Source organism: Panicum virgatum, chromosome 5K, assembly GCF_016808335.1.
Source record: "Panicum virgatum strain AP13 chromosome 5K, P.virgatum_v5, whole genome shotgun sequence".
Classification (NCBI taxonomy): Eukaryota; Viridiplantae; Streptophyta; class Magnoliopsida; order Poales; family Poaceae; genus Panicum; species Panicum virgatum.
In genome coordinates this window covers 11,426,801-11,444,780 of record NC_053140.1, presented here as the reverse complement: position 1 = coordinate 11,444,780, position 17,980 = coordinate 11,426,801, and the positions used below count along the sequence as shown (strand labels likewise).

General features: G+C 41.8%; 2 protein-coding genes across 5 annotated transcripts; one reads left to right on the top strand and one right to left on the bottom strand.

Moving 5' to 3' along the window:
• The first annotated feature begins 382 nt into the window (after positions 1–382).
• LOC120706317 lies at positions 383–5,208 on the top strand. Its single transcript, XM_039990934.1, has 14 exons — positions 383–589; positions 992–1,068; positions 1,177–1,254; positions 1,351–1,429; positions 1,683–1,750; positions 1,941–2,042; positions 2,845–2,934; positions 3,016–3,090; positions 3,180–3,212; positions 3,295–3,375; positions 3,576–3,629; positions 3,703–3,774; positions 3,851–3,922; positions 4,558–5,208. The coding sequence occupies exons 1-14, from the start codon at positions 553–555 to the stop codon at positions 4,711–4,713; spliced, it is 1,074 nt and encodes a 357-aa protein (XP_039846868.1). The 5' UTR covers positions 383–552; the 3' UTR covers positions 4,714–5,208.
• A 2,925-nt stretch (positions 5,209–8,133) lies between these two features.
• Positions 8,134–12,802, bottom strand: LOC120706315 (zinc finger BED domain-containing protein RICESLEEPER 2-like). Of its 4 annotated transcripts, none has more exons than XM_039990928.1 (3): positions 12,559–12,802; positions 11,066–11,169; positions 8,134–10,686 (listed from the first exon to the last, which is right to left on the bottom strand). In XM_039990928.1, the coding sequence occupies exon 3, from the start codon at positions 10,653–10,655 to the stop codon at positions 8,406–8,408; it is 2,250 nt and encodes a 749-aa protein (XP_039846862.1). In that variant the 5' UTR covers positions 10,656–10,686; positions 11,066–11,169; positions 12,559–12,802; the 3' UTR covers positions 8,134–8,405. The 4 variants fall into 4 exon arrangements, with proteins under 4 accessions (XP_039846862.1, XP_039846863.1, XP_039846865.1 ...); XM_039990929.1 differs by having other exon boundaries at positions 12,555–12,765; XM_039990931.1 differs by lacking the exon at positions 12,559–12,802 and adding an exon at positions 12,150–12,533.
• Between the last annotated feature and the right edge of the window lie 5,178 nt (positions 12,803–17,980).

The window sequence follows — 17,980 nt, the reverse complement described above, 5'->3', positions numbered from 1 at the left end:
GTAGCATCACTGTAGCTAATCATCGATTAATTACTGTCATTAGATTCGTCGCGAAAAGTTACACCCATTCCTAAAAATATTTTGCAAATAGACTTCATTCAGCCCTTCGTGCCGGAGAGATTCTCCTCTAGCGAGGGTTCAAGCGCGCTGCCAAACAAGTGTCCGTGTGCCTCCGTGGCCACCAGCAGCAACAGTAGAAGCATTCCCCTCCCCTCCGGTGCCCGCAGGGCCCACGACTGCCGCCCGCCCCGTCTCGATCAGCCCCCGCGCAGCCGCGTCGCATCGCGTCCGTCCATCCGCGCACCAAGGGCGCCCGCGGCCCGACTCGAGCCGGAGCAGCCAGCAAGCCGACCCGACCGCGCAGGAACGAACCCTAGCTAGCCGTCCCCGCCCGCGACCCATTCCCCCTCTTCGGAGCTGCTGGATCCTCCCCACCCCTGACCCCACCCTCCCTCTCCGCCTCCCTCGCGGGTCCCGGCGCAAGGCGCGGCGGCGGCGGCGGCCACAGAGGCAGCAGCGCTGGGCGGGAGAGCGCTCCGCCAGTGAGGGGCCATGGTGCTCGGCAAGGTCGCCATCGTCATCGGCTCCGGTAAGCGCCCCGCCCTCCGCGCGGGGGATCTCCTCGACCCCCCCCCCCTTCCGCCCTGCACTTGGTCTTTCGATTCGGGGGGCAGCCTAGCCTAGGGTTCTTCCGGTTCGCTCTTGCTTCGGCCCCGCGGCGGCTCGAGGAGGAGGGCCGTTTTGGGGGACTCGCGTTGCAATCGAACCGATTGGGTTGCTCCCGCTTCAGATTAAGCTAGGCTGGAGCAGCACTCTGGTGCACTGCCCTTCAGTTAGTTCGTGGGTGTACCTCCGTGCTAGGCGAGCTTAGTACCTGATTGCACCGCAGTGGATGCATGCAGTTGGACATTGTTGCTAGCTATGTTACTGTTGCAGCTGGATTGAGTGCTTCAGTGACACACTGACACACCGTCACGCTTCCCTCTTGCAGGAATCGTGGGAACAATACTGACGGGCGGTGAGTCCAGCCTTCCGGACTTCAGGGATGTTATCTCCGGTGCTTTCAAGGTCTCGTCACCCTCCTCCCTATCCCTCCGCGTTCCTCATTACGATTTAGCTTCTTCGTCCCCTCCTAATGGCCAGCTTACCTCACCTATTTTCTCCTCTCATCTTTAGTTCATGACCAAGGGCGCAAAGAAAGGCAAGGATGGGCCGTCGACCAGCAGTCCGCATACTTCTCAGTTGTTGACTCAGGTTTTTTGCATGCCAGTTTCTGCTCATTCTATGATTGAACAGTGCGCACCAGTTGCATGTATCCACTGCAACTACTCATCAATACAAATGCTTCAGGTCAATTATCTCAGAGAAGAGCTGCAGATGCTGTCGAAATCAAACCATGTTGCTATTGTCACCGTTGACGGTAGACCTGGTTAGTGCTTTCAGTGATTTTCCATCCTTCTTCTGACAAATTAATTCATACTGTGCTTTTATCTTCTTCATGCTATGGTCTTTTACATGCTGACCTTCTAATTTAGTAGGAATCGGTACAGCATCCTAGAATTTTTCTTTTTGACACAGAATCGTTGTTAGTTTATTTTAGGAACAGTTGAATATTCATCATTTAGTTTTCAGGTAACTTCATTGACTTTTGTACCAATTATAACAAAAGTTTTCTTTTGTAGGCCCTGGCGCATATGGTATAACAGCTGTTGTTATCGGAGCTATTGGCTATTTATTCATTAGATGGAAGGTACACATTTTGTTTTTTTATTTGGCTAAAGGATACTATTGCTAACAAAGATTTTTAAATAAATCTGAATTAGATTGTCCTGCAGGCTGCAATTTTTTGTTCTTGTCATTTCAAGCCAATGCAACTCCTACTCTGCCATTTGATATTTTGGCCATTGTCAATTCCATCAGAGCTAACTCGATGATTACAGGGGTGGAAACTTTCTGATATGATGTTTGTGACAAAGCGTGGCTTTTCTGAAACTTGCAATGTAGTGGGGAAACAAGTGGATCAGGTTTCAGAAAGTGTTCATGTAAGTTTCTTCTTCCCTCTTTCACGGTAACATTACTATTAGACCTTAAGTTCTGAAATGCATTGTACTGATCTGCATATCTTATTCATGCCCCCTGAAGCTAAGTACCAAACTAATTTATGAAATTTGTTATCTGTATTTATTGGTCGCCTAGAGTAAAAAATAGACACCTCATTACATTAAAGTCTGTTCAATCAAAATACCAAGGGACCTTCAAGGTCCTTATAAACCATTTTTACAATGGTTGTTTCCTATATTGTAATGCTTTCTTATGATTCCATACCTTATATTTCTATTCCCAATGTGTCCATATACATGGCACATTTGATCAGTGCACTAAAGCACACATCATCTACTATCTAAGCAGTCATTTTTCAAATGGAAGTTGACAACCACACACACTCTGCATTAACCAAGGTAGTTTTTTTTTAAAAAAGAATTAACCAAGGTAGTAAAATATGATTTGTTGGATTAACATGAGAAATTTGGGAAGTGTGCCTATGAGAGTCAAGTATTTAGAAACAAAAGTTTTGGTCAGAAGTGCCAAGTATGGGAGTATGCTTATATCCAATTTTGTGAAATTATCTCTGTGTGCATATCTCCATCATAGTTTTTTTTTATTTATATAAAAATTCTATATTCTTCTACTAAGTGCCTATGCTCAGAAAGAGGGAAACAAAACCAATAAGAAAAAGAAAGTCCAGTTATTAAGTTAATTTTGTTTTATGGTATCATCGTCATCTAGATATTATGACTCTTACTGTTGCAACCAGAACTGACTTATGTGAAACATTCTGATCAGGCTGCAAAGAGACATCTTGCCGGAAGAATTGATCGTGTAGATTGTAGTTTAGATGCATGCCAAGAAATTACAGAAGCCACAAGGGAAGAGGTTGGAAACTTACCTTTATATTATGCTTTTTATCACGATTTGGTGTAATTTAATGGAGACTGATACAAAATTATTTCATAGGTTACAATCATCCATGGAGATCTAAGTGCCTTCCAGAAGGAAATGGAAACGGTTCATCTTGTAGTTCGAAGTCTGGTAGGTACTAGGTACATTATACCTTTTTGTTCGAGATGACTGATTCACTCCTAGTACTATGTACAAACTGATTACCTATTGTGTTGCAGGAGACAAAACTTGGACGCCTAGCTTATACTCAGGTAAGTAGATTTTTACACTACTGCACCTATTTTTTTTCCAGCGACTCATATATGTTTCTAATCTCTTTCTGAAATGTCTTAGGATCGTACAACTCGCGGGATATATGACTTGTGCGAATTCACTAAAAAATTAGAGCAGAGCCCGAAAGCTGATACTCGTCAGGCAAGTCAACAGTGTACCTTATTTACTGCTAACTGACCTCATATCTCTTGTAGTCCCCTACTGCACAAATACAACTTCATTTAAATGAACATGTATGAAAGTGTCCATTTTTGCACAGATTCAGGGTGATACCATGCATTTTACTCAATTTGGCAACTATCTTGTTTCATCTTGTTGATTGCTATTCATATGATTTTCAGGTTACATCATCAACTCCTCGTCCTGCTATTGAATCTTCAGAGAGAGTTGCTAAGGTAAAATTACTGGGGTACCTTCTTACAGTTTTTTATAATTTGGATCCTTGCTGACTTTGTTTTGTTACCATAGACTGTTTCTTTGCCCCCAGCTTTGGAAGCAGAGTTTCCTCCAGCCCAGTCACCTAGACCAGAGGCACCTAAGGTTAGATTTGGTTTTTTGTTTGAGAATACAATTGACCGGCTTGGCTTGTTCCATCTGATATAATTTGCTTTTGTAGGTTGTGCGCTCTACAACCATGTCAGCATCAGGACTTAATATGCTAGTTGGAACCACAATGCCACCTAAAAGAGTAAGACCATGATCAACTAAGGCGCTTTGTGATTCTATTTAATTCTGCTCGCGGTCTGTTCTGTCTAATGATCACTGCGCACATTGATAGGCATTACTAGTTGTCTATATGCAAATGGTGCTTAGCACAGTTGCGTATATTCAAGAGTACATTAAAGACAATTGTGTGTTATGTATTGTGATGATATGTTTTGGTTGTAGCACTGCTCAACTGAGTGCACCGTATTTGTCATCATCTTCCTAACTCTATAGCAAAGTAGCTATAAACCTACTCTGATTCTGCTGTGTTGCCACATACTGTAGCAGTGTGTTTGCACTTTGGCATTACATTTCAATCACAAAATGGAAAATTTTCGTAATAAATAACATGCTGAAACTACTAGGTTTAATGACTCGTTAGACACAATAATAGCTATAAGAATGTACTTTCTGACTGTGTAACTGTGTTTTCTTCTGTCAAACTTTGACCCATGTAGTTGGCAAAGTATCGTCTGGTCATAGTGTTTACTTGTAGAGATATTGCGTGCAATCTGATGGTACTAATTTGCATTCGTAAATCGATAGAAAGAGTAGTTACAATTTGTTTGCCTATACTCCAAAGTTGTAGCATAAATTATGTACTCTTTACATGTGCAGGATCACCAGGGTCTTTTTAGCAGAGCAAGTTCTATGAAGGAAGGGCCCTCTGAGTTACCAAGTGGTGTGCCAAGCGCAGCAGAACCGAGCCCCAGGAGATCTGGTAGTTCAACCCTGTTTGGAGGGTTTGGCTTTCTAAGGAGCTACACCAGCTGAGACATATGTGCTCAGTTAGGTAGCTTTCTTATCCAAAAAGGACATCAGCTTAAGCTGTATATGTAGGTAGTAGATAACAGGGCAGTTGCCAAAAGGACAGCTCCATTTTCCTATTGGGAATTGCGAATTTTGTAGGAACTAATACCTCAGCAGAGCAACGCCTCGATGCCAAGAACTACAACGCAGTTTAAATTATACTGTTGATCTAGATGGTGGAAGAGAAACATCGTGCCCTGTGGATGGGAGGGGCTGTATATTGCGGTGGATTTTGATGTAATTACTGGTGGCAGTACTACCTGAATACATTTTGGGTTAGGAGCATTTGCAACTTTTTTTTTCTTTGCTATCTGCTGGCTGTTGCTTGGACTTGGGCAGCATGCGACGTGAGCTGCATTGTTCTTTGCAGTTGCAGCCATATCTGGATGCAAGAGCATCATGCATATATGATATATATGCTTTAGTGCAAAAGCCAATAAAATAAATGATTCAGATATTCATAAGTTGTTTATGTCCCTTTGTTGACTCCAGTTATGGATGATTTCCTTATGTCAGTTGACTATATACGTATCTGTATAAGCAAGGCATGCATGAGGATTGAGGTGGCAGAAGTATAGCTGCAAGCTTGCCCACATTCAAGCGCGCAGGATTGGATCAGGGCACTTCCCGTTCCAGATGATATTCATGTCCACGTGGTTCGGATATCTGCCTTGCTTGGTTCTTATGCGAGGCAGGTACGAGTCACGCGCACTCGTTAATCCGCAAAGGATGAATTCGATGACTATTTCATAAGTTCACATATTTTTAACAGGAAGATAACATTATTATCACGGACCTACCAGAAGTTTGTTTCATGCCAAATGGAGTTAGATTGATTTTTCCATATACTGCACTCCCTTCGTTTCAAATTATAGTTTTTTTGACTTTTCTCATCTCAAGTTTGATCACACGTCTTATTCAAAAATTTGTGCAAAATATCACTTCTTTTTGTGGCTTGCTTTATTAATACAAGGTCTTCTAGAATGACTTAAATTTGACTATATTTGCACAACTTTTTTGAATAAAATGAGTGATCAAACTTGAGGGTTAAAAAAATCAAACGAACTATAATTTGAAACAGAGGGAATACAAGTTAATTGAATTTCTATGCACCAAACCGTAAGCTTGTACTGTTCATCAGGCACATTTTCGTCGCTCCAACTGACGAAGTTAGTTTTTCATCGCAGATGTAAATGATTTTTTGTATTCCCAACCTATGAAAACCTGGTCCTCATTTGATGAAAATAGAATTTTGTATTTCCAACCGATGAAAACCTGGTGTCCTGGCAAAGCGCAAAGGTATACGTATTTCTGAAACTCTGTAGATTCAAAGAATATTTTTGTGATTGTTGTATGGTAATCTCTAGGTTAGAAGTTTTAGATTCAAATCCATCAGGGGTTCAGGTCCGAGAAGCTAACGGCCTCACTGGGAGTGTCGGTTTGGGCTTGGGTGGCAGTCGCAGAGCCTCATCAAGGTCGGCCTCCATGGAAACCGCGCTGCTCAGCGACCTCAACTGCAGCAGCAGCAACCTTTTTCTTTTCTTTTTTTTTAAAAAAAAAAGATGCAGCAGCCAAATGTATGACTTAAACATGCTGGTCCATACCTCCATGGTCAAGCTGGAAAGCCAAAAAATGAAAGTTGTGCTGTCCCGGTTCCAACTTTTGAAAGAGCTATACTTCAGGAAAGTTTGTTAATGATATTCTTTGGGCTGTTTTCCGTGTATTTAGTAAACTGAAATCCCCTCTGCAAGCCAATCATTAAGAAGATCAAGGAGAGCATGCAATGGCAGCTGAACTTTCTTACATATCAGCATTCAGCTCACCTATAAAAGTTGTTCACTCTAAAGATATAAATTCTCAATACGACAGCTTAATGAAGTACCCCAAGCCCTGCACTGATCAAAGGAAAAACGATATTATGATTGGAAAAAAAAAATCAGATGAATTTTACATTTGGTATTGAGTATAAACAGGGCAGCATCAGAAGGAACATACTGCACTTTTCCATCAATAAAATAGTAGATGATGCAAAAGAAAGAAAGTGGGAAAATATGCACCTTGTGTCAACCTGACCAAATTGGCACGAAATTTTCTTATGAATTTCAGGCCTCACCACCTTTTCTTCCCACCAAATCAGTAGAAAGAGATGGAGGTAAAAGGAAACAGATAGATCACCATGAATGTATCTGGTGGCAAGTGGCAACCAAAGATTACCACAATGGTCCTATTAGAATATTTGGTTAAAAAAACTGTGTTTATAGTAACCAATAGGACTGATATCTAGCAAGATCACCAAATACAATCACCAAAACATCATTAATCAACTGAGGAAAAAGTAGAGCCTGCGTTCAAGGTGTATTTATCCATTTTAGCATATTGTCCAAGTATAAAACAGGTTGCTCAAATATAGTATGAGAGAGATAATGCAGGACATACAATTAGACTTACCTCAAACTCTCACTGAGTCTATGCCTGTAAGTTCAGAGACATTTCCATACTTTTTGTCTGAGATTCAGCCATCATGTGATTTACCAGGCAATACTCTTCACATTTAAGAGTGGAGGAAACAGCATAAATAAAGAAATCCATCAAAGAAGCTCTCAATCTCTTGGGCATCTTCGTTTATATACCACTTCCAAGCTGAACCACCTCCGCTCTCTGTATTTTTTTTTCATCTGTGTTTTAACAGTGAATGGACCATTAAAGCAAAACCAGGAAACATACTCTATTGAACAATCGAGGTAGAGAATAGCTTTAGATAGAAACAATTTAATCATAAATGGAATAGCATTCTCGTAGACTACTACAAAAGGAGAGCTAATTACAAATGCAACACCAATGGAAACTGAAAAAGAAAAAAAAGATCGGATATACTTGTATATTCAACTGTAAAATTGTTCTAGTCGCCAAAGTCCTGCACGGCAGCACCATATTTTCTTGCCAAGTTTTAGCTTACTAAAGTGATTACCATGGCTAGAGACAATTAGGCACATTACAAAAAAGACATACCTTCACATCACAACCAGCCGTTGACGATGCCACGGTCAGCTTGCACAGCTCCCTTTCTCCCTTAGTAAGTTAGAATGACAGAGTGCTGGTAGTAGATATCAATACAGTTTCTGATCAGATACGCCTTCACCACTCATGCTCGAGTAACATAGGTAAGAACAGCTTACGTGCAGAAGTCCAATCACATCAGAGGCTCAATATCAGCCTTGAGAAATTGCAATAGCACTGCACAGTTGAACAATGGAGCCATCACACCACGTCAAGGATTTCAAACACAACACACAGCAGCGATACAGTACAGCTGGCTGATGACTAACTGGAAGAGTGATGGATAGCATATACTTAAATTAGACATTCTACAGCTATACACAAACATGAACATCATGGTGCATAACAAATTGAATACAAAACAAGGGTACAAAGTACAGGCAACCAGCTGATGCATCCTGCAGCTTGTACATGCACATCACATGCAAAGTCAACACCAGAACATGATATAACAAAAGCTATTACATGACAATAGCGAGTTAAACAGAGTTCGACACAAATAAGTTACACCTCTACAAGACAAATATATAAATAATAACCAGTTCACAATCTCAGCCTACAATACGCCTACAATTACTACACTCACGATAGAGACATATTCATGGTTCAACAAGGAAGAAGTGACCACATCGAACCTCCGACCCTTCAGCCTTGACAAGTGCAGAACTTGGTGCATCCTTGGCAGCTGCTGAGTACTGGAGCCAGTCTTTCGCACAGAAAAGTGCCTCCACAATCTCAGGACGAAGAGAGCTTCTATAGTCATCGAGCATGTGACTTCCTGTTCCAGCAGTGAATATGGAATTGCCACTGCTTACCATGGACATTGGAATAGCCAAGATATCACGGGCCATTTTAGAGAGGGTTGGAAACTTGACTGTGTTAAGCTTCCACCAGTTCAGAATATCGAACTCCTGCATTCGGGGAGTGAGTGATTCATCCAGGTACTGTTCCAGTTCAGATTTTGAGGGTTGGCTACTCTGGATCTCAGAAAGGTACATATCGAAGTCTAGAAGCCCATCACCAGTGGAAGCAGGAGCTCCTTGACTGTTATTTGCATTGGCTGGCCCATTATTCGCTTCACCTTGCTCAGCATAGGCTGGGGTCAGTGGGAGTGGCTGAGCAACATATTCCTTATACAGTTCATGCACAGCATCATCGACCACCTTAACATACTTTGCAGCCTCAGCCCCATAAATCTTGGAGTAACTGAACTCAATAAGCTTCATCTTGAAACGTGGATCCATGACGACAGCAATGGCTAGCACCAGGCTGCAATCTTTCCAGTACTTGTCAAACTTCTCATGCATATCTTTGGCGATGCTACTGAAAATGGGATCTTCATGTCCTGTGCCATTTGATAGTTCTAGCTGAAGTTTCCAGGCTTCATGGAAGAAAAGGTTTGAAGTTGGGTTTGTTGATGCCATGATGCTATGCGCAGAGTCATATAGCAGTTTCAGGTAAGTACAGGCAGCCTCAACTTTCTTCCAATCCTCTCCTGAAGGAGCTTCATTGTAGTTATCAACACAGGTCTCAAGTGTAGTGAAAGCCTGCTTATAATCCAATGCGGCCAGTAACATCAGATAAGTGGTGTTCCACTGGGTTGTGACATCTAGACAGAGGGTCTTTGTACTGGGAATCTCCAGCTGCAGAGCAATCTCAGCAAACTTCTCTTCACGGGCAGAAGAAGCTTTTATGAACTTTATGCTTTCACGGATATTATAGATGACACCGTGAATTGAAGCAATGACATCTTGGGCAATAGCATTAAGGATATGGGAGTAGCACCTCACAACAAACAGCTGTCCCTTAAGCATGAGATTGTTCTTGTTGGATAGATAATCCCTCAGATTTGCACTGTAAATGTCATGCGAGGAACATTCATTATCCAATGTGATGGTGAATAGTTTGTCCTTCATATTCCAGTCAGAAAGGGTCATACTAATTGCTTCACTAAGTGCATTCTCTGAATGAGGAGATGAAACCATCATGAAGCTAAGCATTCTTCGGTGTACTTTCCACTCTGAGTCGATAAACTGCCCTGCAAGTGAAACATAGCCAAGAGTCTGACTCGTTGTCCACAATCCTATGGTGAGGCTGATCCTTCCAGGCATAGTGCTGAATGCTTGAAGCAGGTTCTCTTTTTCTTTCTGATAAACAGAATACACCTCTCCCTCCATCGTATCAACATCCACAATCTTGAAGCGTGGTTGCAAACTCTCAATAAAAGTGCTGAAGGCTGGCTGTTGAACAATGTGAAGTGGGTAGTCATGCTGAATGATCATCTTTGCCAGGTATGAGCAACTGCGGTCTTGATCAAAAGCAGCATTTGCATAACCAGTATATCTGTATCGTCTCTTAGTTCGCCGCTCCACAGTTCCCTCACCATCATTGTCAGTACCTCCTGCTGAAGGCAGTGCCAGCCTCTGCTCTTGATTCTTTATCTTAGGACAAGAACCCAAGGTGATGTGCCTCTTGAGATGGCTAGTCCCAGCAATCTTTGAGCCAGAGCTGTAAGCAAAGGTTTGCTTACAGAGATTGCAGCATGCCCGTGTGGCCCCTCCAGCGACTTCCTCAATAGTGAAGTGCTCCCATACCAAGGACTTCTTTCTCCTCCGTCTGGTTCCAGTCCGAGGGGTCGTTTCCTCAGCAACGACCAACTCATTTCCTTGCATGAAATCGTCACCATGAATCAACTCATCACCTTGATTGATTTCTTCGCCTTGTATCAACTCATCAGCTTGAGCCATATCTTCAGTTTGGACCAATTCATCTGCTTGGACCGCCTCATCATTGGGAGCAACCTCATTTTCTTGGGCCACCTGAGTGTCATTGGTGGTTTCCTCAGCCATGCTGATAAGCTAGCAGCTGAACCCGTAAAATCTGTCGGACATATAGTATGGTAAAATCAGGACATCATCAAAATGCTAAAATGGTAGCCAAATAAACTTCAAAACATTCATATGCAAATGCAAGAAAATATTTTACACAACATGGCAAATATACTTACAACATTCATATGCGTGAAACAGATCAATATACTCACGTGACAAATAGATCATAATTTCACGATACACAGATCTAGTCAAATGCAAGCAATATTTTACACATATATAGAATGTATCAATGCACAGCCTTCTAGAGATCCAACAGAATCTAGCCCAAGCGCGTGCAGTTCTACAAACTCAAAAGAAGAAAGAAATTGTAACATAACAGAGAGATGATCCGGAGCAAGAGTTTGGGAGCGGAAGGAAGAGTTTACAGGATATGGTAGGTGGTGGTTGAGATCCGGAGTCCAGACTAGCTAGGCCGAGCTGCGAGCAGGTGTCTTAGATCTTCTTTGTTGTCGATGGAACCCAAGAATGCCTGTCAATTCAAAATGAACAGAACAAATAAAATCATTTGATAGTTTCAAGGATTTTAAAATTAAATGAAACTAATCTGTCATGTAAATTCTCATAGTTTTCATGACAAATTACACAAGACATCAGAATATCAGATAATTTGCATATTCATAATGATAGGTTCTCATTGTTTACAGCAGCAGTAAGCCAGTAACCAACAATAAATTTACAAGACAGGATTCAGAGACCACCTGGATGATTTTGTTTCAAGTATCTATACGATAATGGTATTATATATAGTAATATAGACAATATAAAGACGGCGGTTTTTTCCAATCACTAAAACATAGGATGGTATATATAAGAATCAGAATACACTAAAACATAGGATGGTATATATAAGAATCAGAATACGTTGCACATATGGAACACTGCAGCAATATTTTACACATGTATCAATATAGCATTAGAAATGCAATGGAAAAGCAGACACACAACGTCAAGGAACCAGGCAAAGCAAAAGGCTTAATGCACATGATTGAATATGCGCAAGAGCCCCATGTTGTAACAGAAAGCAAATACAAGCCCAAAGGATAGCACCTCAGTAGAACGACAGGGATTTTGCACACAAGCAGCTGAAGAACATAATGCCTCCACCTCATGTACTGTAGCCTTAAAAAAAAAAGAACCATGCTCATCTCATCCTTTGCACAAACCAGCGGTGGTGGTACTAGTACTAACTTCCTAGCATCGAACCTACCTGGGCTATCGAGCAGTGGACTCGTCTCAACCATTCAAGCATGACCACCCTAGGCCAGGTACAAAATTCACAAAGATACTGTATACACGGTATCATTAACTCCAGCTGCTCTACTCAAAACTTATGGATATCTCGACAGAATTTAAGCTTCCAGCGCCATAAAGTGTAGTAGTACTTGCTCTCTACCCCGATATCTGAGCTAAGACAACAGCCGTATAGTACAGAGTAAGGTAACACTTCACCTCAACAACGAAGTCAGACTGGCACTGTAAATCCGCACAGGCGGCAACACAGCCCGGGTCGCCAATCTAAGCCACGCGAAACCCTGAGGAAATCCCCCTTGCGCAACGAAAAGGCTACCGAATCTCCCGTGTCCCCCAGATTCCCCCGAAGGAAACGACGAAGTAATTGGAGCACTCAAAAGGCCAGAGAAAAAAAAAAAGGCTCCGCGAAAATTCGCGCCAGATCTAGACCCATTTCGCCGGAACCCGCTCAGCGGAGCCCTCGCGCCCCTGCAGATCCGACGAACCGCGCGCGCCAACACGCACCAGCTCGAACGGGAAGCACCAGATTTGGGCCGGATTTGGAAGGAGAGGATACGAGAGCGGGAGGAGGTGAAAGGGGGGATTTGGAGTTTGGGGGCTTACGTACGCGGAGCAGAGAGAGGGGCGCGGGCGCAGCGGAGGGGCGGGCGAGGAGGCGATCCACCAGACCGGAGGCTTTTGGCGGACCGGCGGGCGGTGCAGCAGGATTAAGGCTCGGCCCAAGAAGGACGAAGGCCGAGCGCGCAAACCCTAGCTAGATCTTTGGTTGGTGGGGGGAAGACGGGGAGGAGAAGAGGGGGGAGACGGCGAGAGAGAGAGTGGGTGAGGGAGAGAGAGAGATTAACCGGAGAGGCTTGGTTGGCTCGAATGGGCTGGCGGCCCACGTCGATGGGCTCAGCTGGCGCGCGCGCGTGCGTTTTTTTTATTTTTATATTTTTCAAAATTGTTTTTTACAGAAATATATTTTCGATTTCACAATTTACAAGTTTATATCCCCGCCCCCCGGGGCCTACCGCCCGTCTGCCGCCCCCCTGCCGGGCGGTAGGAGCCTATATGTAATTAAAATTTGTGTTTTATCGCATGGAGCAAACAACATCCATAGAGGGAAAAAGGAGAGACATGAGGTGAGGGAGGGAGTTGCAACAGCGAAGTCACCATTTGTTTCCCAGGAAGTCACGGTATGAACCGTAAGCAAATGAGTCTTTGTATTCACATTGAACTTCCCATGAAGCCATTTGCGTATGGAACCAAAACTTCTCTCTAGGGGTTTATCTAGACTGCATTGTCTTCGTTCCAATGCTGATAGATTTACTCCATAGAAATCACGAGTAATTCTATATGAATCACCGTAATGAACTTGAAACGCCACCTTGCTCGACATATATGGCCATCCAAAGACTTAATTTTAATTAAACCAGTTTCTAAAACCATGGTACGACTTCAATTATAACTATTAATCCGAACCCTAAGCGGTTACAATTATAAAAAAACACTAATTATAGAATTAAAAATACAAAAAATTTAGAATGACAAAGTTGAGAAATATTGGTTACCTGCGGTTCGGATCCAAAATCCGGCAGAGCTTCGCTGTTGCAACTCCCTCCCTCACCCCACGTCTCTCTTTTTTCCCTCTATGGATGTTGTTTGCTTCAAATGCAGGTGGGGAGGGGGGACCTCGGCTTTTATATTGGGAGGGGAGCCTACCGCCCCCTGCCGGGCGATAGGTGCCTTCATGCGATAAAACACAAATTTTAATTACATATAAGCCCCTACCGCCCGGCATGGGGACGGTAGGGGTATAAACCTGTAAATTATGAGACTGAAAATATATTTTTGCAAAAAACAATTTTGAAAAATATAAAAATAAAAAAAAACACCGCGCGTGTGACGCTGGCAGCGGGCCAGGTGGAGGTGGGAAGTGGGGGCCTCCCCGCGCTGGAACGCCCGCCCGCCGGGGTGGCTTTTTGCTTTTTGTGCGGGCGGTTTCTTGTCTTGTTTGGTGGAGGCCGCTCGTCGCTTTTTTTTCATTTTTATATTAAATAAAATAAAATTTAAAAAATATATGCCGAATAGGGAAATTTTCAAAAATGGGTGCGGGTGCCTGTCGTCCATCCAGTTGGCGACAGCACCTAAATATAAAAAAAATTACATTTAGGTCCTGGCGCCCAGGGCGCATTAAACAGTGAAATTGTAAAATCGATATAAAATCGGAAAAAAATCGGAAAAATACAAACTCAACTATTCTGGATTCTATGAAACAAGATCTACAACTTTTGTTACATATAATTTTTTTTATTTGATCAATGTATCTTGCTCTATGTTAAATACCAGTTTAATGTATTTTTATTTAAATAATTCATTTAGTCTAGTTGTGCTTATCTAAAATTTACCAAACTTTTTTTTATAGCTCTTAGGAAATAAAATAATGGTACTGTAAAAGTTATGGTTCTAAAACTCAGTATAGCAGCATGGATAAATAACACATTTAAACTAGACATATTGCAAGATCTAATTTAAAAACTTATTCTATAAATGTTTTCTGGGCCTACCAATTTTGTACAAGCCTATGCTCACCATATGCAACACTCTCTCCAAAGATGGCATGCATCCAAAGGATGGATCTTGAGATTTAAATAAAAGTGCATTAAACTGATATTTAAAATAGAGCAAGATACATTGATCAAATGAAAAACTTTATGTAACAAAAGTTGTATATCTTGTTTCATAAAATCAAGAACAGTTGAGTTTGTATTTTTCTGATTTTTATGCGATTTTATATCGATTTTATAAATTCATTGTTTAATGCGCCCTGAGCGCCAGGACCTAAATATAATTTTTTTTTACATTTAGGTCCTGTCGCCAACTGAATGGGCGACAGGCACCCATTTTTGAAAATTTTCCTATTCAGCATATATTTTTAAAATTTTGTTTTTTTTAAAATATAAAAATGAAAAAAAAACGCCCGCTCGCCGCCCATTCCCTTTCCCTTGCAGGCCCACGGCCGTCGCACAGCACAGAAGCAGCACACACGTCCCTAAAAAAAGAAAAAAAACAGCCAACACGGGTGGCGGGGTGGGGTGGGGTTGATGGAGTCTTTCGGTTGGACAACCGGGCCTTAGCCTTCAGCTGTTGCGCTTTGCATTTGTATGGATGAGTTGTAAATCGCGAAATGAATTTAATAAATTTATTATAACTAGCGAATAGTTAATATATTATTACTATTATAAATTATGAATTAAGTAGGCTCATTAAATTCGTCTCGCGATTTACAACTTATCTGTGTAAAAAGTTTTGTAAATAAATTTTATTTAATACTTCTAAATAGCAAAATTCTCTTTGATGTGACAGGGTGTAAAATTTTGAGGAGGAAACTAAACATTCCAATCTTTACATCCAAAACTTTACAAAGGCCTGTTTAGTTTCAAAATTCCAAAAGGTTGCCTAGTTTTTTAAAAAAAATGGAATTTTAGGTGCATCTAAACAAGGTCCAAATTGAGATGTGGAAGAAGGGGGAATGAATGAGGGTATAAGGCCTTATCCAACGGTGCTGGCGACGTCGCCAGCTCCTACGGAGGAGAGAGGATTTAAAACGAGTAAAACAAAGAAAAACAACTCCACCTGCTCTTCTGGGTGTGCACGCGCCACACTCAGCGTCTGGAAACTACATCGCGCGCTAGCGGCAGGTTTCTCGCTAGCGAGACCGGTTTTACACTGTTTATCACTTAAATTAATTTAGCTGACGATGTCGATGGTCTCTGGAGGAGGCTTAAGGCCAGGAGAGGAGAGGTGTAGGCTGTGTTTAGTTTCTCTCTCCAAACTTCACTATTCACATATCACATCAAATTTTTTGCTTCATGCATGGAACATTAAATATAGTTAAATAAAAAACCTAATTGCATAGTTTTGATGTACACGACGAGACGAATCTTTTGAGCCTAGTTAGGTCATGATAGAACAACAATTACCACAAACAAACGAAAAGTGCTACAATATACTATAATATCCGATGTGACTCTTTTTACCACCATTTTACGAATCTAAACACAGCCGTAGAAGGGTATTGGCCCATTCTATTTATCTCGTGTTGCGTGCCATGATTTTCACACTAAGAAGGCTTGCTACGGGCTGCCAAGTGGGCCATGTAAAACGCAACACGTGGGGGTTGCGTAGCTTTGTTGGATGTGCATTTACCTTTTTTTACTTTTTTTAGTGTGCACTGATGGCAACTTTAATGATAAAGTGGGATTAGAGCAGGGCTAATGATTTCGCCTGCAGCCGGCGAAATAATGACCAGCGTGGGCAACATTTAATGTTGCGCAGCACAGCCGCAGCCACATGCAGCCAATCAAATTGAGAAGTGGTGCAACACAGGGCTCTTCACCCACCTTCCGCTGGCGTCTCAGGAGTGGCTCACTCCACTCTCTCTCTCCTAGTACTTTCTTTCTTCTCCACGTAAGATCTCGCCAACTCCTCGCCGATTAAAATACTTGCTCTTAGGGATGAGACCGGCTGCAGCACAGCGCCTATGAATACTGTGACTTGGATGACTTTGTTGAGCACGTTAGGGCGAGTGCTCGTGCCTTTTCACTTGTGATGAGTTGCAACCAGCCACACGGATTAAGCCGTGTACCTCGTTGATTTAGATTAGATGAGAGCACAAGCTACATTGGTTGGAGCCCAACCTTTGACATGGGCACCGTTGGTGGCCATTCATTTCAGTGCGGGCATGTGTTGAATTGTATTTAGAGGAAGAAGCTACTTGGAAAGGATTCATATGCAACAGTTTTCGGTTAGGATTCTATGGAATTTTTTTTCACCTTTGACCGCTAATTTATAGTATTAAATAAAAGTCTAATTATAAAACCACCTTCACAACCCCTGTGTAAATCGCGAGACGAATCTAATGAGACATTTGACCACGCGATTAAATGATGGTACTGTAGCAAATCATCAATTGATTACCATCATTAGATTCGTCTTGAAAAGTTACACCCATCCCTGAAAAGGTTTTGCAAATAGACTTTATTTAGAACTCCATGCGGACATTCGTTTTTTTTTGTAAAGTTAATGTGACATGTAACCAAACACGCCCCTAGCTAGGGAGGTCGCTAGAAGCACTGAGGCTAGATGCAGCATAGACGTAGGGGTCGAAGACTATGAAGTGGGGCCTCGGCGGGGGTGGGGGGTGGATGGTGGTAGGAAGCGCAGCATGGCGGTGGTTAGGCGATGATGCCAGGGAGGCGTTCGAGCCTTGGAGGTAGAGGTGATAATGGACCATGGCTCTAATGGCCTCTTTACAGTTCACTAAAGTTCTTAAATATTTTAGCTTAAAATTATATAAGATTAGAGCTCAGCCCTTTTAGGACTTTAAAATTTTGTGGCCTTTACCACCCCAACTTGGAGGACAAGGGTGTGCTGGTGGTAGGCACAGGCGAGTACCACAGTCGGACGCGCGCCCGGAGGTCAAAGATGATTAATTAAGGAAAAAAGTTCAATTTACACTCTACAAATATAGCTAAAATCTGAATAACCCCCTGAACTATAACTTTGTCCAATTTACCCCCTAACTATGCCATTTAGTTCATTCTACCCATAATACAATTTGTCTTTGTTATTTTTCCATACACAAGTTGAATTTTAATCTCAAATTTTACAGGGTTGTATTGAACATCAGGACGCATATCTAAAAAAATTGTTATAATTTTTTAACATTATTTTTTTTGATAATTTTGAACTCCGGTGATTAATTTCTTATTAAATATCTTAACCTATTGAAATAATAATAAAAAATTATAATATATTTGTTCTAACATGTGTTATGATGTGCATTATTATCTTATAAAATTTCAACTTAAAACTCCACCTATTGATGGAGAAATGAAAAAGATAAATTCTATTATAGGGTAATTTGAACCAAATGACATAGTTTTGGGGTAAAATAAACCAAACGATACTTTAGGGGGTATATGAACTTTGGCTATAGTTGAGGTGAGTAATTTATACTTTTTTACATTAATTAACGATGTAGC

Bases quoted from the DNA above. Each gene is read 5' to 3' on its own strand.
- LOC120706317 (XM_039990934.1), top strand. From the start codon at position 553: ATGGTGCTCGGCAAGGTCGCCATCGTCATCGGCTCCG. The intron at 1,430-1,682 runs GTTAGTGCTTTC...TTTCTTTTGTAG, and splicing joins CACCGTTGACGGTAGACCTG to GCCCTGGCGCATATGGTATA. The intron at 3,775-3,850 runs GTTAGATTTGGT...TTGCTTTTGTAG, and splicing joins CTAGACCAGAGGCACCTAAG to GTTGTGCGCTCTACAACCAT.
- LOC120706315 (XM_039990928.1), bottom strand. From the start codon at position 10,655: ATGGCTGAGGAAACCACCAATGACACTCAGGTGGCCCAAGAAAATGAG.